Here is a 20,082-nt window from a genome sequence, read left to right on the forward strand (position 1 = left end):
AAAACACCGGAATCATTTCTATTGTCCTGAAATGGCTTCTATGTGCCAGCAAAATAAGGTTCAAGCTCCTAATGTGGTTAATAAGACCTCTGCCTACCTTCAAGTCTCATCTCCTCCATACTGATTTACTTCTTTATTTCCTCAAATGTATTACACTTCTTTACTTGGAGGCACTGCATCTGATGCAGCCTGTGCCTGATCACCTGTGTCCAGGCCTAGCCCTATACAAACGTCTCCTAACGCAGTTCAGGTGGTGTTTCCCTTCCCCTCCCCACCATACACACATACACAGCCGATACTCAGGTATTCAGGTCACATAACACTGTACTATGTCTTCTGCATTCAATTTTATATCACTTTCACATCATCGTAAAGTTGAAAAATGCTAAAGTGAACCATTGTAGGCGGAGGCTGTTGGTAAATGGGAAAATGTGTGTGCATTATATGCAAATAATTAATAAACCCGATTTTAGTGTCCCCAGAAGGCAGTGTCCTGAAATCAGTCCCCTGTGAATACCGAGGGCTACCTGTACCTCAAATTTTGATATTTTTCCATGATAATATAGAATAATATTCTTTTGATGTTGGGCAGCTTCAGTGAGCTACAGTGTCCCATCAGCCACAAAATCAAGAGTGTCATAACTGATATTCTACAGTGTACTGTGTTGCTATGACGATGTTCAATGGTCTGAACATTAAATTCTTTTTCAACTTTAGAAATTTCAATTTATGATAGGTTTACTGAGACATAATCCCATCATAGACTATAGGGCACCTGTACTTCTATATTTCCAGTAACAAGCAAAGTATATGTCTTCCAACTGGTGGGCAAATATTTGATAAGTAGAAATGAACAATTTAGATAATGAATTATATTGACTATATAGCTAGTAGAGGCAGAAATGACATCAACATATAGAAAATTAAAAGGAGACAGATTTCTCCTCACTATAGGGAAGTATCCAAACAACTAGGCTACTGAGATGAAAAAGAGCTTTGTAAGAGACAGCAAGAATGTTAAGAAACAAAAAACTTTATATCCTAGAAGATATAAAAATCCTAAATATACAGTATCAGTCAATGAAATTGAAGAAGTAATTAAACTACCAACTAAGAAAAGTTCAGGATCTGATGGATAAGAAATTTAGAGAAGATCTAATGCCAATACGCCTCCAACTCTTTAATGAAATTAAAAGGGGAGCAATACTCGCAAAGTCATTTCTGGAAGCAGGCATTACCCTGATTCCAAAACCAGAAAAGGACCCAACCAAAAAAAGAGAACTACAGGCCAACCTCTTTAATGAACATATATGCAAAAATCTTCAATAAGATACTGGCAAATGGATGTAGCAAATCATCAAAAAGATCATACATCATTACTGAGGATTCATTTCAGAGATGCAGAGATGTTCCACATATGCAGATCAATAAATGTAATATACACATAAACAGAAGCAAGGACAAAAGCCAACAGATGCAGAAAAAGCCTTTGACAAAATCCAACATTCATCATGATCAAAAACTTGAATTAAACAATTATAAAAGGCCTTTATCTCAGTTTGATAAAAGACATTTATGACAAATCAACATCATATTAAGTGGAGAGAAGCTGAGAGCTTTCCCTCTAAAATCAGGAACAAGATAAGCGTATCTGCTATCATCGCTCCTATTCAATATAGTTTTTGAAACATTAGCTAGAACAATTAGGCAATAGAAAGAAATAAAAGGTTTATGGATAGGAAGGGAATAAGTCAGCTTATTACTTGCAGATGTCATGATCTTCTACATAGAAGATTCCAAAAACTCCACCAAAAGACTCCTAGAATAACCAAATTCAGTAGTGTGGCAGAATACAAAATCAACACTCGAATATTAATAGCATTCCTGTACACCAATGATAAATTCATGAACAGAAAAATTAGGGAAATAATACCTTTCACAATAACATCAAGAAAAATACTTAGGAATTAACCTAACATAGGAAGTGAACAACCTCTACAATGAAAATTACAGTACTCTGAAAAAGGAGATCAAAGAGGACATCAGAAAATGGAAAGATACCATCTGCTCCTGGATAGCCAGAACCAAGATAGTTAAAAATGGCCATAATTCCAAAACTGTTATACAGATTTAACGCAATTAAAATACCAACAGCATTCTTCAAGGAAGTAGACAAAACAACCCTAAAATTTATATGGAACCAGAAGAGAGCTAGAATAGCAAAAGCATTCTTGGCAACAAGAGCAAGGCAAGAGGCATCATAATCCTAGACTTCAGGTTATACTAAAAAGCTATAGTGATTAAAAACAGTATGGTATTTGGCAAAATAAAACAAAACAACCCCCCCAAAACAAAAACAAAACCAAAAACAAGACTAGTGGATCAATGGGACAGAACAGAGGATGCAGAACAACTCCAGACACAACTACAAAGGGCCAAATACTTCTGCTGGAGGAAAGATAACCTCTTTAACAAATGGTGCTGGGAAAACTGGCTATCCACAAGCCCAGGATTGAACTTAGACCTATATCTCTAATCATGCACTAAACTAAAATCAAAACGGACCAAAGATCTAAATATTAAAACAGAAACATTTACTCTTCTGGAAGACAAAATAAGACTCTTGAAGACATAGGTGTTGCCAAGGACTTTCTCAATAGAATCTCAATTGCACAAGAAATAGTATGAAGAATCAACAAATAGGATCACATCAAATTAAAAGCCTTCTGCACAACAAAGGAAACCACCAACAGAGTGGAAAGACAACCTACAAAATGGGAAAAGACTTTTGCCAGCTACTCCTCAGACAGAGAACTAATATTTAGAATATATAAAGAACTCAAAAAAATTAGAACCTTCAAATTTAAAGATCCAATCAAAAAATGAGCATCTGAAATGAACAGACAGGTCACAGATGAAGCAGTATAAATGGCCAATAAATACATCAAAAAATGTTCAACACTGCTGGCCATTCAAGAAATGCAAATTACAACAATGGTGACATTCTATTACATTCCAGAAGAATAGGTATCTCCAAGAAATCAAACAATAACAAATACTGGCAAAGCAGGGGTGGGGTGGGGGGCACTTATCCATTGTTGGTGGGAGTGCAAACTGGTACAACCACTACGGAAATCAGTATGGAGATTCCTCAAAAAACCAGAAAGAGGAATTCCATTTGATCCAGCTATTTCCCTTCTAGGTATCCTCCTGACAGAGTTAAAGATATCATATTACAGTGATACATGTATATCTATGTTTATAGCAGCATGATTCATAATAGTTGAATCTTGGAAACAGCATGTATGAAAATAAGAGAAGAATGAAGAAAATGTGGCCTTTATATACAGTTGAGCATTATTCTGCAAGGAAGAAGGATAAACTTGAGTTATTTGTAAGAAAATGGATGAACCTTGAGACCATAATGTTAAGTGAAGTAAGACACACAAGTTTAAATATTGCATGGTTCCTTGTCTATGGAAAACCTAATATATAAAGTGCAAAAGAAAACAATAGGGAAAAAGAGAGGAAAAGGTTATCGTAATCAAGCCTGATCAATGTATCTGAATGTGTACCTTAATTTATAACTGTTTCATGTGTTTTTTAGTCACAGTCTGGTGGTTAATCTATTTTTATCATAATTAACTTGACAAAGACAAAATAAATCTGATGCTAGCAAAAAAAAGAATTGAGATGTTATGTACATATATAAATGTACTGATTCCCCCCAATGAATGTAATCATTATGTACTGCAAATATGTACTAATAAAAATTACCAAAAAAAGGGCTGGTGACTGTTATGGTTTGTGTTTAGATGCCCCCGCCCCAAGGCCTCATGAAGATGAGGCGGGACTTTCTTTTTCAGAGGTAGTTGAATTTAGAATGTGTGATGCTGGGATTAAGGGCATGTGATTACAAAACCACTATATGTGAGTGATTAGTTTGGCCCAGTCCTAATACTGCTAGTCTGAATAAGATAAAAGGGGCAGAAAGATGCTGTTAAACCCTTCCTATTGCCTTTGCTACCTTGTGTGCGCCATGTTGTTTCTCCTTTGTGATGTCTGTTTGCTATCCCTGTCTTGGAGCCAGTTGACGACTATGGATTGAAACCTCTAAGAACTGTAAGCCAAATAAACCCTTTTCCCTCTACTCTGGGTGCCAGACATTTTTTTTCAGCAATGAGAGAAAAGTAACTGACACAGTGACGAAAGGATTCTGCGTAATACTGGACCTACTTAATATTGTCACTTCTATCATCATTTTAGTCACTTTTCTGTATTCCTCACAATGATCTTGCCCCCATCTATGCCTTTACTTCATAACCCTTCAAGTGATCTCTAGCTTTTTGATGACTTCATTTTTTCATATTCTATCAGCTTCCTTCTGGCTCCTCTTTGCTTCCTATTCTAGATCCCATGATCAGTTCTCTTACTCTGAATACTGTTGTAACCATTTAAGGACTTTCAATCCCTTTATCACTGCACTGCCCTTCCACAGTGTCTGCCTTTTCCACCAAATAGTGAATCCCTGAAAGAAAGACTGTTTTTTCATTTTTGTGGTACAGCTTAGAACAATGCCTAGCACATAACAGCTTGGAATGAACAGATGAATAAATTAATATAGCATCTTTACCAGCTCACCAAATCCCAACCAACCTGAATCAACCTCATATTTCTTCTTTTCTGTGGAAATAGAACATCAAGGTGCAAAATGGGAGCAATACAAGCAAAATCACACCAGGAGGCCTTCTGGGTCTGCTCTCACCTCTTTAACCTGAGCAACCTTGTTCACCTTTACCTCGTAATTGAGCAGCTCTTCCTAACATTTATCACTCTCTTCTCCAACTTTATTCCACCTTGGGCTTTCTAAATCTTACTTGTAACTTTCACACTCTGTGTCATAAAGGAATCAACAGAAGATATGAAGGCAAGGAAGAAAGTCCAGAACATCAGGTACGATAAGATCTCTTAACCTCTGTCCTATCACCAGTGTATGTTTCCTTACTACTATCTGTATTTATCTCTAATTCAAGGCAGCCTCTCTACCTCTGCACTTCACCCTTTTCACTTCTCTGGGGCCTTGTTCTAGCAGTTATCCTTTCTCATAGGGCTATGACCATGCCACACTATTACCATGTTCAACTTTCTCCTAGGCTGGAGCACTTAAACCCAATCCCAACTTTACTTATGTTCAGTATCTTTCTTCCTCCTCTTGAACATCTTGAGAATAGTTTACATTTTCCCTCCTTCCATTTGTTTTTCAATGTATTGCAGCCTTCTTTTTGCTCTGTCACATCAAAGAAACCACTCTTACCAGTCACCAAAATGTTCTATACCTAACAACTCCAACAAACATCTTCGTCCTATATTCAGATTGTTCCCTTTACCTACACCTAGAATACTTGTCTGTCTCTCTCTCTCTCTCTGTTGGGGGGACAGGGTCTCCCTATGTAGTTCAGGCTGGTCTTGAACTCACTATGTAGCCCAGGCTGGCCTTGAACTCATGACAACCCTGCCTCAGCCTCCCCAGTGCTGGGATTACAGGCATGCGGCACCCCACCATGGTCAGCCTTCTTTCTCATTTTGACTGTTGCCTGCAGCACACTGTTTAATCATCAGCTCAGGCATCATTTCCTTCAGGAAGTTTTATCTGATTCATGTCAGGCTTTCCCATGCTTTCAGAATACAACCTACCTGCACATTTTTCTCACTATAGTCTACACTGTAGTATATCATACAATGACAGCCCTAGTATAACTATCTGCTGATGAGCTACTACTGGAAGGCAGTGCTGTGCACTACTGGGTTATTGCTACAGTCTGAATGTGTTCCCCTCATTTTGTGTGGTAGAAACTTAATCTCACAGGTCTTACATTTGGAAATGGAGCCTTTAGGAGGTAACTGGGTCATAATGGCTCTGTTCTCACACATGAATTAATCTTCTCATTGATTAATGGGTTATTAAGAGGGTAGGTTAGTTATCAGTAGGAGGGCTCTGTTATAAAAATCATCTCTTCTAATAACCCTCACTACATGATGCCCTCAAACCTCTGCAGTCCCCACTAGCAAGAAGGCTCTCACCAGATGCAGTGTCTCACCCTTGGAATTCTCAGCCTCCAGAACTATTAGTCAATTTATATCCTCAGTGGTTAGCAGAGTGTAACACACAAAGTAGGTGATCAATGAAAGTTTTTGAGTAAACAGGTGCAAATTGGATGTATCCTTTATCTCCAATATTCCATTCACATATGAAATGCACTGATCTTCAGCATAAACACAGATTTATAATAAGTTTTACATAGTAAAAATAAGTGAAGTCTTCAATTAAACAAAGGAAACAACCATATATAAGTAACAGTTCAATGATAAAAACAAACTTCATTGTAAGACTGTGTATTTCTCATATCATAATAACCATAACACAATGTTTCTAATCAAAATACCAGTAAAAACTGAACATCTAACCAACTCTTACTTTTCCAAAGGGCTGGTCATTTTTTTCAGGTTTTTATGAAATCGTAAGGCTTGAATGTCTTGTGTCTCTATTTTAGGAGGTAACAGTCCTTGAAGTCCAAGCATTTGTCGTTCCTGTAATGTAAAAGCCATTCCCTAAAGAGAAGAAACAAAAGGATTAAAATAATTACTACTATAGCAAAGGAATTGTCCTTTAAAATGTAACTTAAATGCAAAATTTAAAAATCAACAGAATATATTTGCCCAGACTTTCAAAACTTTTAAAGATTGCTAACATTCAGTATTGCTGAACATGTTGGAAAAGAGTTACTCTCACAGATACCACTACTGGAAATGTAAATGAGTTTAGGCTTTTGGAAGACAATTTTAAAGTATTCTTAAATATTTTAATGCACATATTTTTCAATTCAGCAATATGCTATCCAGATAGCCACCCCAGATAATATTCAGGCACTGCATTAAATAAAGAGGTACTGTATATACAAAAAGGTTAATTGTAATACTGTTTCTAGTTCCCTTGAGTGTTATAAACTAAATAAAAGGCCATCAATTATGCAATAAGAATTCTATGGTATATGTTTATATTATGAAATAGCACAGAAATGAACATGCATCCCTAAGTATGTAAAGCAGTAGAAAGATCTCCAAGACACACAGTTAAGGAAAAAAGCAAGTTGCAAATCAAAGTACACCCACTAACTTATGTATTTAGAAAACTGACAGAACACTACTATGTTTCACACAGATTCATGAAATACATTATAAATGAAATCAATAAAATAGTTAAAAATTAATGTGTCACAAGATCTTCATTATTTGTTTTTTAGATGTGGTGTAAATTCTTCACATTAAAGTGATGTCAGCAAAAATGCTGATGGATTTCCAAAAAGTATTTCCTCCATAAAAGCAAATACAGTACTAGCAAAATACCCAGAGTCACCTTCTTCAGAATTCTGGAAATTAATTCTGGAAATTAACTAAAGGCTTCTAATAATCAGGGTGCACTTATTCAAGAAAAACCATGAAGGGCTGGGGATTTAGCTCAGTGGTTCTGCTGCCTGCCCCACAAGCACAAGGACCCAAGTTCAATCCCTGGTACCAAAAAAACCCCCAAAAAACCACCAAGCAGCAAGCTTCATGGCACTTTTACTTGCCCTATTACCATTCTCCTCTCTCAAGCTTCACAGCAGCCCTAAAAACCAGCCCTAACACTGCAAATTAGCAGCTTGGAAGCCACTGAAGGGGCAGGAAGGGTTGGAGATTTTTCTATTCCAGGAAAGCATTATTATTTGACCTGCTGGTTCATTGAAACAACTCACCTCTAAAGCCATATTTATTTGACCTGTATATGAGCTTATCCAGTGCTAACAGTCTTCCCCCAAGAGCTTGTTGGTAATAATCAGGCAATTACTTAGCAAAGCAACTGCCTGTAACAGCAGGTAAAAGTCGAGGTAAACAAGCTAACCAAAAAGATAAAAAGGAAAAGCTAGGGAATGAGATGTCCACAGGGTGGAGCTTTGAAAAGCTCTAAGGCAACCGTGGGGTGCCAAATTTACTTATGGCGCTTGTGCTGCACAGTTGTCTCTACTGGCACGTGAACCAGGTCACCCCAGCCAAGGTTTGAAAGTATCAGCATGCATACAACAAAGATCACACTTATTGTGCAAAAGCATGCCAAATACAAACTTTACCTTTCAATAAAAAGCTATATCACCAAAGACTCTGTTATTGTGTTTTTAAGACAAAAGATGAGTTGTTTTTTCTAAACTAAAACCTCAGTACAGTATTCAGGTTTAACTGCAGCATTGGCACTTTGTGATAAATAAGTAGTTCAGGCATTTGGTCATCATTGCTAAGATGTTTCTGGGAATCCGAAGGCCATGTGTATGAGCTGAGCACATCCAGGAAAGACCTGAGACCTTAAGCTCCCACCTCTGGCTAACCTTGAGCCTCTGTGCAAGCAGGAAGTGAAAGCTAACAGGTAGCCGTAATGTGCCTGAGTTCTGGAGGTGTGCCCCAGTGTGAACAGAGAGCCCCTTGACAAAGAAGGGGAGACTTCTGGCTCTGATTCCAGATATTTAAGTCTAATCATTAGGTGACCACAAAACTAAGCAGAGAGGGCCAGGGATTTAGCTTAGTGGTTTCATTGCCTGCTGCACAAGCGCAAGGACCCGAGTTCGAGCCCTGGTACCAAAAAACAAAACAAAAAAAACTAAGCAGAGACTTCAATAGGCATACATGAGAATACAAACTTAAAAGAAGTAGCTCAGAAACACCATTATGGAGCTTGGGAATATGGTGATAGAATGCATGCTTAGCATACACAGGTGCTAGCATGGCTCATATGATGCTGGTTTTGCTGGCATGGAGAAAGTACGCGTTAAAAGGTCACAGAAGCTTCCCTGAGATTTCAGAGGAGAGGCTGGGAGAACTTGCAGCCTCTGACAGGGTCTGAGTCCCTACAAACAGACCCCTGACAGGGTGATCCATGGAGCTGTGAGAGTGAAGCTGAAGCTGTAGTGGAGATCCAGGGAAAAGAGAATGCCAGGAATGTGGAATGTCTGCTAAGAGAAGCTCCAGACAGCATATGAAGTCAGCCCTTGAGAGTGGTCACGTGGGCCGCAACCAGCACAGTCATGGGCAGAGCTGCCCGAGCCTTTGCAAGCCCATAATACACCTTAGTGTATACTGGATGCCAAACAAGCAGTTGTAGGATTTAATGTTTGCCCTGCTGAGTTTTGGTCTTATCCCTCCTTTCTATGCCCCATTCTTCTCTTTTGAAATAGGAATGTTTACTCTTTGCCACTGTATCTTTTTGAGATTTATAGGGCCTAACAGCTGAGTTTGTCTTGAACCTCAGAGAAAACTCTGGACTGGGATATATATTTTTTTGTCTGTTTTTTTGAGAAAAGGTATTACTATGTAGTTGAGGCTGTCCTCGAACTCACTACATAGCCCAGGTTGGCCTTGAATTCATGATCTTCCTGCCTCAGTCTCCCAAGTGCTGGGATTACAGGCATGTTCCACCACATGTGGCTGGACTTGGACTTCTGAGCAACACTAAAGCTATATTTGGATCTCAAATGTCCCCCAAAGGCCTATGGCGCGATGAAGCCTTACTCCTTGGAGAGGTGCTATTGGCAAGTGGTAGATCATTAAGCAGTAGGGTCTGGTTTATCTTTTTTTTTTTAATGGAACAGTACTCCATTGTGTGTAAACACCATGTTTTCTTTATCCATTCATCTGTTGATGGACATCTGGGTCGTTTCCAAGATTTAGCTATTATGAGTTATGCTGCTATAAACATGGGTGTGCGTCTATTACTGTAATATGATGTGTATAACCAGCTTCACACAAAGAATGTAAATATTATGTACTGCAAACATGTACAAACAAAAAAGGAAGGAGATCAAGAAGTGGGGGAGGGACTAAGGGAAGGCAAAAGGGATGAAAGGAATTGAGACATGTTATGTATATGTACCGAATCCATACAAGGAATGTAAACATTATGCACTATACACATATACTAATAAACTAAAACTATTTTTAAAAAGGAAGTCTTCAAGTTATTCTGGTAGGTCTTTAAAGGAAATTGTGGGTCTTCCTCTTTCTCATGTCATGGCTTTTTCCCACTGTGCACTCTCTTCCATGATTTGCTGCCTTGTCACAGCCCCAAGAGCAGCAGGACCAACTGTCCATGGACTGAAACCTCTAAAACTGTGAAACAAAAAAACTTTTTTCTTTATAAGCTGATTACCTCAGGTATTTGTTAATACTGACTGAAAGCTAATTCATCTACACACATCACTATTGATAAAAATCCCTTAATCAGATTTTTGAACATGCAGGTAGGCATGCTAGGGTGCAAATAAGAGGTACTTTCTCTTCTTTTTGCATGCAATTAGAATAGTCCACCAAGGATTAAGAAATTAGTAGATACTTATTGATAAAGCTCACAACATGATTAACAGCTGGTAATTTATAACGTCAAACTGGAAACAGTACTCAATAACAGGGTTATGGCTAATTAAATTATAAGACATTATCTGAATGGAATACAACTCACAGAGTACTCTACAGTCTTTAAGATAGCTTTACAGTTTTACAAATTTTTTCCCCCTATACAACAATCTAGATGAAGGAACTAGGGTCTGTCTCAGTCTGCTCAGGGTAGTATAAAAGTATCATAAACTGGGTAGCTAGTAAATAAGCATTTATTCCTCATATCCTGGAGGCTGGGAGTCTAAGATCAAGAAGTCAGCATTTTTTTTGTCATACCAAGCCAGGAGGACTGCAAGTCTGAGCCCAGAATGGGCAGTTTAGTGACTCAGCAAGACTCTATCTCACAAAAAAAAAAAAAAAAAGACTCTATCTCACAAAAATGAAAAACGTCTGGAGATGTAGCTCAGTGTGAAGACCTTGGGTTCAATGCCCAGTACCATAAAAGATTTACATAGATACTTACCATTTATTTAGTTCTTTTCGTTCTAGCAATCCATTATTACTCTAAGTAAAGCACTTTAGGACACTCAAATTAGAATCTGAAGTAAAATCTCTTCACAATCTCATATCTTAAAAATGATATTTAGCTTAAAAGAGATTTCATTAATACGGGAGGAATTGGGAATAAGGAATTGAGATGGCAGGAAAAATTTGAGGCTACTATTTGAGCTATTATTTCATAGTAGTCTTTTTTAAAAAAATTACAGAAGGACTCCTATAACTGACACATCATTTCATCCATAAATACGTTGGTTACTTTCTTGCTAATGCAGCCAATACAGAGGTATGAAGAATTTGAAGAAAGTAAGGGGGAGGCTATGCATGTTTCAAAGTAGGCCCATCTTATAATCAAACAACTGCTTACAGTTTCACAGTTACAATAATAAATTCAGCCTCAATATTCTCCAGATTTCCTGTTTAATAATTCTATCTTATGGAAGTATTATTTAAGTATAAAATATCATCACAGTTACCTCTAAATATTTTAAGGCTCTGCTAAAAATGACTATCCAGTTCAGTATTGGGATAATGAAAAAGTTCTGGAACTAGATGGTGGTAATAATTGCACGACAATGAATGTACCTAGTATCACTGAGCTGTACATTTTTAAATGGCAATTATAAAGATAACAACAGGTGTACCTTTAGTAGAGAATGATTAAAATACATTTAAACAGGTTACAAATTCAGTCTTGCCTTTAATTACATTTAACACAACAGCAACAAACCCTTTACTTTTTTCTGACAGTGAGGATTAAACATAAGGCCTCACACATGCAAGGCAAGCACTCTACCATTGAGCTACATCACTAGCAACAGCAACAATCGTAAAAATAAGATTTATATATATGTGAAAAATTATTAATGTTGGTCTACAGCACAAATCTGATTTTTCTTTTTTTCTTTTGGTACCAGGGATCGAACTTAGGACCATTGTGCTTGTGAGGCAGGCAGTGGAACCACTGAGCTAAATTGGCCCCTGATTTCTTAACATGGTGAATCCCAAAGAAAATCATGACCTCCCAATTGGGAATCACCAGTCTATGGTCTTTCTTAAAAACAAACAAATCTTTCTAAGGCTGGGGGTAGTAGAGCACGTTCTTAGTATGTGCAATGCCCAACATCAACCCCCACCCCAGCACCAAAAATATCCTGAAAACACAGAAACAAACAAAAAAACCCAACTGTGATACTAAGGGATTTCCAGAAGTGGTCTTTCCAAGACTGTAAGATACAGATGCTATGCAACCTTAAGGGATTTCAGAAAGCCAGGCCAGAACATAAAGTTTTCTTTTCTCTTTTTCCTCTTCTCTGCATCCCCCTCTTTCCCCTTCCTCCCTTCTCCCCTTCCCTCCCTCCTTCTCTTTTCTTCCTTTACTGAGAATCAAATCCAGGGACTTGTACAGACCTCACATACTTTAGAAATATTGTAATGCATTTAGATTATCCTCCTCCTTGAAATTTGTCATTTAACATACTTTATAAATGTGTTATAACCCCTAAGTCCCTAGGGAACATATTTATCAAGGGGCTACTATATCTAAGACATTGGAAAAGATTCAAGGAAGTATAGGAATGGTACTAGCCAAAGGAACCTGAAATGCAGTCAGGAAGAAATAAGCTCATGGAAGTACAAACACCGTCAATGATTTCAATAATAGCTTAAGACACGAAATGATGCACAAAGCAACATATATTGATTACCTGCCGTAGGAACAGAAAGATAAAAATTGTTCTGGGGTTTCCAAGAAGGGAACAATTACTCCAGTCCATAGTGGTGTAAAAAGGCTCTACATGAGAACTAGAATTGGATTGGGGGTGCTGAGGACTCAAAGAGTCTCAAGCATGCTAAGCAAGAACTCTATTGCTGATGTGTAACCTCAGCCTGGGATTTTTAATGAGGTGTATCTAGAAGAGCTAGCAAGATTTGGGGAAGTGAGAAAAAAAAAAAAAACAAGAGGGATTAGGATATGCATTAAGCTTTGAACTCACTGTGTTCTGGCTTATATGTAGATGACCCCCTCAGGCCTCATGCGCTCATAGGTGGGGCTTTGGGGAGGTAACTAGAGGTGTGATACTCATCAGTGGATCAGTCCCCCTGATGAGTTTATTTTTATTACTATTATTTTTAAAATTTTTATTAGTACATTTTAGACATACATAATAACATTCACCATAGGGAATTTGTATCTGCACATGATATATCTTGCTGATTTTTTCCCCATTCTACTCTCCTCCCTTCAACCCCTCTTCTTCTTACTAACAAAAGCTTTGTTTCCATTTTTTCCCTTCTATTCTCTCTTTTTTTTCCTTTGTTCCTTCCTTTCCGCCCACTGATGAATTTATAGTTAAATGTGATTTGGGAGGTGGAGCTTGGTTGGAAGAAGTGAGTCAGTGGGGGTGTGGGCCTAGAAGGGTGTATTCTCCCTCTCTCCTCCCTTGAGACCTCTCTGCTTCCCACTGTCATGCCATAAACTATTCTCTTCTGCCATGCTGCCCTTCCTTGGAGCCAGCCAACTATGGATTAAAACCTCTACAAACTGTAAGCCAAAATAAATCTTTCCTCCTTAAGAGTTGCAGGTATTGGGTACTGTATCCCAGCGATGAGAAAGTAACTAAGACAGATTCTGGTACCAGAGAAGTGGGGTTGTTGCTGTAACTCTACTTGACCTTGTGATCCAGAAGCTATTTGAATGGGCTTGTGGGAGGAGTTAGGAAAGGCTTAGAGATGCTGGCTGAAAATGCAGCTCTAGAATGCTACAAGTTGAGCTGGATGGGAGATTCAAGTCATAGTGCAGAAGACCAGAATGCTGACAGAAAGACCAGGATCAGGAGGTTTCAGTTGGGAACAAGGATTCCACTGGCAGCTGGCCTCCAGGCCATGTGTGTTATGCTTTAGCGAAAAGTGTGTCTGCATTTTGCTCTTGTCCTGAGACTCTGCAGGAGATTGAGATTAAAGGCAGCAGTCTAATTAATCTGACACAGGAAATTTCAAGGCAGCCAAATATTCAGGCTGTGGCTTGTATACCTTTAATGCCTTTTAGCCAGCTTCACATTGAGAATCAAGAGCAAAGAGCCCAGCAGAATGATTTAGAAAGTTTTGAATTTGCCCAGAAAGGAAGCTCTGGTAAAGCTGTGGCCTGCAAAGATAAGATGAGCTTGGTTGCTAAAAAGGTTGGCATTAAGAACTTTGGAACAGGACAATAGGAAAAAATGGCTTAAGGGCAAGCATGTGAGGAATCATAAAGGCCTCACCCTCATAAGGCTCAAAAACGCAGAAGTGAAAGGCTTTGCTTTGAGAAGAGAGCCCCAGGGCCATCTGTTGGAGAAGGACCACCCAGGCCAAGGATGGCGAAACATTCAGAGTTTTCAATGATAACAAATAGCCTATCGTGGCATTCCTGCCATATGTTCAGCACCACTGACCTAGGGCATTGATTCCTTAAGATTCAGTACACTGTGCTCAGCCAGCCAATCACTCTCTGGCTTCTGCAACCACTAGAAAGATACAAAAGCCCTCAGCTACTGCTCCAGCTGACAGCAGACCTTGGCATCATCCATGTGGTACTGATTTTAAGTGTGTACAGAATGTAAGAGTTGTGGGGTCAGGAAGGCTTCCACTCAGATTTCAGAAGGTCTGGGAGGCCATGCAGTATGCCCCTGAGGGCACTGTGTAAAGCAGTGGAGACTCAGGATGTTGGGAAAGCCAGGAATGTGGAATGTCTCAGGAAAGCCCCATGGAATGAGCAAAGCTGGCCCAACAGAAAAGCCATGAGGGGTTACAACCACCCAAAGTGCCACAGGGGTGGGGTCTCCCAAGCCCTTTGGAGTTCACATCTCACCACAACTTGCCCTGGCCACTAGACACAAAACTATAGGATTTAGTATTTGTTCCGCTGGATTTCAGTCTTGCCTCGGTCCCATTCGTTTCTATCTCATTTTTTCCTTTTGGAATAGGAATGTTTACCTTGTGCCTTTGTATGTTGGGAGTGTTTAACTTTTCATTTTTACAGGGGCTCAAAGTTAAGAGTTTGCCTTAAATCTCATAGGAGACTGCACTTGGACTTTCTGGCAATGCTGAAACTATCAGGACTTTGTCAACACCTAGAGATGGACTAAATGCATTTTGTATAAAGAGATGGGCATGAGTCTTGTGGAGGCCAGGGCCAGAATGTTATGATTCATATCTAGATGTCCCCCTAAAGCCTTATAAGGTCATAGGTGGGGCTTTAGGTAGGTGATTAGATGGTGGGGACACAATACTAATCAGTGGATTAGTCCAATGATGTTTATATTTATAGGTAAATGTGATTTGGGAGGTGAAGCCTGGTTGGAGAGGTGGGTCACTGGGGATGTGACCTGGAAGGGTAAATCTCCCTTCCTCCTTGCTTGATCTTTCTCTCTCTCTGCTTCCCACTGCCATGCCATGAGCTGTTTCTGCTCTGCCACACTCCTCTGCCGTGTTACCCTGGCCTGGAGCCAGCTGACTATGGACTGAAACTTCTACAGACTATGAACCAAAATAAACCTTTCCTTCTTAAGAGTTGCAGGTATCAGGAATTGTGTCCCAGAGACAAGAAAATAACTAAGACAAACTGCTTGCTAAATTCTGACTCTGTGTCAAGTACCAAGAATGCAAAGATGAGGTGCTCTGCATGACCCTTGGTTAAATGATCCTTTGTAGGTCTAAAATCCTGGAAAACTTACACTATACAGTTCATTATTTTGCTGATAACAGATGAGATTGATAATTTTTTTTTTTTTTGAGACGGGGTCTTACTATATTGTTCAGGCTAGCCTTGAACTCACTATGTAGTCATGCTGGCCTCAATCTTGTGGCAATTCTCCTGCCTCAGCCTCACGAGTGCTGGGATTACAAGCATGTGTCACACCACACTCAGCTAGGGATTCCCAAATTTTTGATGACTCTTCTTTTAAAATCGCACTTTAAATCTAAACATACCTTTCCTGAAACAGAAAAATTTCATATATTACAATAAACTCTATGCATCATCTTGTAAGCTTTCTGTAAGAAGTCTCTTTCCAGAATTATATTTACTTATTTAATACATATTTAATCAGTTATATTTAATTAATTTTTTTGGCACTGAGGATTGAACTCAGGGCTTTGTTCTTGCTAAGCATGTAGTCTACCACTAAGTCACAATCAAAGTCATTATTTGTGCATTTTTTAACCACACACCAGACACAGTGCTAAGCATGTCAAAAGCCTGATTTTATCCAATGCCCAGAAAACAACATGAAATAGGAGCTATAATTCTTGTTCTTTTTCGGATGACTTCTGCTGAGATGCTTAGAGAGCTTGGTCAGATGCCCAGAGTCGCACGGCAAATAAAGGGTGAAGCTGGAATTGTATTTGTTTTTTGACACAGGATCTCACTACATAGTCCAGGTTGGCCTTGAACTTTAAACAGTCCTGCCTCAGCCTCCCCAGTGCTGGTATTATAGCCCTATAGGCATGTAGTACAATGCCCAGCAAAGTCCAGCCCTCTTAATTATTATGTTTATTATTCAATGTTGTTACTAAAAAATAGAGAAGGATTTTCCCACCAAACCCAGCTTAAAGGATGAAGGCACAAGTGTATCTCAATACTGTCCATTACTTCCATTTTAAGGATGGTAACAAAATGAGTCAGGGGCTCTCTCCTTTGAAGCACTAGCCCAATTAATGAGCAAAATCATTTATATGCAATAACTTGTGTCCAAAAAGCCAGATGGAGTTGGGGTAGGTGGATTTTAGATAAAGGTTTATTTCACAATTTTTTTTTTTTTTGGTACCGGTGATCGAACTCGGGACCTTGTGCTTGGGAGGCAGGCAGTGGAACCACTGTTTTTCACAATTTTGAACCCTCTGTCCAAAGGCCTAACTGATAGCCCAAGGTGAATACTTGCTTTGAGCTGGATAAATTTAAATATAACACATCTGGCAAAAGAGCTCTAGCTCGAGTGCTAGCCTGAACTAGCTAGAACTAAGAATCAAGTCAAGTCATTTTGGGTGGTAAAAGTCATGAAGACTGAAATTTAGGAGGAATAAAGCAGCCATGTTTTCTGTCATATGCAGAATGAAAAGTTTATGAAAAGAAAGCAAGCAACTCTGAAAGGTCTTAGTATAAAGCTATCAAATACAAAAATTTCCTACCTCATTAGTCTAAAATATATCAATCCTATATCAGGAGGAGAAAAAACATATATTGGTATTAATGTTACTAACCTTATTTGTTCTTGGATTCAACATGAGTGGCTTTCCTTTCTCTTTCGTGTGCAAATGATGGCATGCCAAAGTACAAGGAGTGGCAACAGTTCTTAATCGGGAAAACATCTTTTCTTTTACCTGGTGAAATAAGCAAATAAACCACTGGTAAGAAACATGAGGAATTGCATGTACATCCTGTTAGTTTTCAAAGGCAAATTTAGAAAGCTTATCTTTCCATGTGTGAAAGTGCTCTTTGTTAACATATTTACATGTTCATAGATTATAGCAGTTGTAAAAAGGAAGAAGACAGCTTTCCTGATAACTTTTAAGTTTCTGGATAATAATCACTGCTACTTTGTAAGTACTACCTACTATATGGCAGACTGTGCTAAACATTTAACCATTCTAATTCACACCAGTGAGACAAGGTATGTCTCTCCCACTTTTTTTTTTCCCCCCATTAACTTTATTGGTACATTTTAGGTATACAATACAGTTACATTCATCATTGGGATCTTGTACCATTACATGAGTCTCTTGGTTCTTATTTTTTTTTCCCCTTCCCTTGCTCTCCCTTCACCCCCTCCACCCTTCCCTATTTGCAAAGACCTTGTTTCCATTTTTTTCTCTTCTCATATTTTTTCCTTTCCCTTTATTCCCTTTCCCTACCCCTTCCAACTCCCCTGCTCTTTTAGACCTCTTCTTCCTGTTACACAATATCAGTTATACATTTTTAAAATTACAATATTAGGATCTAGGAGACATTACCACAGATTTTACAGAATTTAAAAGGATACAGAAAGCATATTACAAAAATCTTTTTTGAAATAAATTTGACAACTTCTAAGAAGTAACTTGGAAGACAAATTAATGAAACTAACTCTGGAGGAAATATAAAATTTCAATAGCACCTATTAAAGAAAGTATATTCCTAGCTGGAAAACCTACCTATATGACAACAGCAGGCTCATAAACATTTTAACTGATCAATTATATCAAACAATTAAAGCAGAAAAAAGAAGGAACACTTCTCCCCTCATTTTAGGAACTCAACATTGTGCTAATCCTAAAACTGGATAAAGATAATAGAAGAAAAAAGTATAAACATAGATAGAAATGTGTTTAACAAAACAAACTACTGGAAGTCAGATCTGGCAGGATGTAGAAAGTGGTTTTGTTATAGGGATGGCAGTGTTGGTTCAGCATTGGAAGATCCACCCCCAAAAGTCATCATTTTAACAGAGGAAAGAAAAAAGCCATATGATCCTGTCACTAGTTGGAGAAAAAGTATTGGACCAAATTCTACAGCTGTTCATGGTAAAAGCTATCAGGAGACTAGAAGTAGAACAGAAACTTCTCAACAGATTAAAGACATGTACTCCATACTTCCAGCTAGAACGCTTTGTATGAATGGAGAAGATACAATGCTTTCTCCTTCAGGTGGGGAACAAGGGCAGATATGCTTACTCTTTATCTGTCCATGAAACTTTGAAACCTAGTCCCCAACAAAATAGTCTGGCAATAAAATGACACAATTAGGATAGGATTGCCACGGCAGAAGCAAAATCTTTATATGTAGCTGAAATGATCATCTACAGAGAAAATACTAAGAAATCTCTAGGAGCCCCTAGAACTTGTACTGGAATTTAGCAGGATTAGAAAACACAAGGTATATATAAAAATTCAGGTCTGTGTATACTTGCTATAAATGAAGAACTGGATATTGAAATTTAAAAGTTATGTAGGAGTACAAAGAACCTAGAAAAGTTAAAAACAAAAACAAAAACAGTGTTGGAAGATGTTTAGTACCTAATTTTAAGACTTCTTCTAAAGCTACAGTAATCAAGGCAGTATTGGTGTAAGGAAAGACATATAGATCATTGGAATAAAACAGAGAATCTAGAAATAGAACCACACACATATGGTACACTGAGTTTTGAAAGATTATTTAACATTAGCATTTTATAGAATATAAACTCGATTCAAGAGCCGAGGAAGAGATAGTGTCTTCACCAAACGGCACTAGAACACCTGGTATCTGTATATAAAAAATTAACCTCAACCCCTTTTTTCCATACATGAAAATAACTTGAAGGGATCTATGAACCTAAATAAGAAAGCCTAAAAGTATAAAACTTTAAGAAGAAATTATAAGGGAAAATATTTATGAATTCAGGGTAGGCAAGAACTACCTAGGATACAGAAAACATGATGTATAAAAGAAAAAAATTGATAAATGAGATTCCTTCAAAATTTAGAACTTTAAATGACATCATTAAAATGAAAAGTAGTCCTTAAACAGACCATATTTACAATGCATATAACCTATGACCAGAATATATAAAGAACTGTTACAGCTCATTAACAGACAATCCAATTAAAATGTAGACATAAGAAGATGATAAATAGCGAGTACAGCACAAGGAATCGTGTGCAACTCTAGAATCAGAAAAATACTAATCAGTACAATAATAAGACTGAATTATACACTCATTAGGGAGATAAAGTCAAAAGTTTTAAAAGCCTTGTCAGGACTTTTTCTTTTTGTTGGATTCTCCCCCTTTGCGTTTAATTTGTCATGCCCAATGGATTCATTCTGCTGGGTTTCCTGGGGTTGTGATCCTCATTGTCTTTTCCTAGGGTATTGTCTAAAATTTTTTGGAATGCTGGTTTGGTATTGATGAAGTTCCTGAGGTGCTCTTTATCATGAAAGTATCTTATTTCTCCATCCATTTTGAAAGATAGTTTTGCAGGGTACATCAATCTGGGTTGGAGGCTGTTTTCCTTTAGGGCTTGAAATACATCACTCCAGGCTCTTCTTGCCTTGAGGCTTTGCATTGAGAAGTCTGCTGTGATTCGGATGGGCTTTCCTTTCTATGTGATTTGTTTCTT

The 20,082-nt window shown here is 38.2% G+C and overlaps 1 protein-coding gene across 5 annotated transcripts in view; it reads right to left on the reverse strand.

Annotated features, from left to right (window-relative positions):
- Me2 (malic enzyme 2) overlaps nt 1-20,082 on the reverse strand; it is a 78,342-nt gene that overhangs the window by 40,517 nt on the left and 17,743 nt on the right. For 4 of the 5 annotated variants that reach the window (XM_004855165.3, XM_004855166.4, XM_021236629.2 and 1 more), the window contains exons 2-3: nt 17,209-17,328; nt 6,476-6,609 (exon numbers count right to left, since the gene is read on the reverse strand). In XM_004855165.3, the coding sequence (XP_004855222.1) occupies nt 6,476-6,609; nt 17,209-17,316 (242 nt within the window). In that variant the 5' untranslated portion in view covers nt 17,317-17,328. Of the gene's footprint in view, nt 1-6,475; nt 6,610-15,785; nt 15,947-17,208; nt 17,329-20,082 lie in introns of those variants that run through there. The other variant, XM_087192600.1, reaches the window with a different exon arrangement.

Source organism: Heterocephalus glaber, unplaced genomic scaffold (assembly GCF_053883595.1).
Source record: "Heterocephalus glaber isolate CG9 unplaced genomic scaffold, H.glaber_assembly_v1.0 deba00000331, whole genome shotgun sequence".
In the NCBI taxonomy this organism is placed as follows: domain Eukaryota; kingdom Metazoa; phylum Chordata; class Mammalia; order Rodentia; family Bathyergidae; genus Heterocephalus; species Heterocephalus glaber.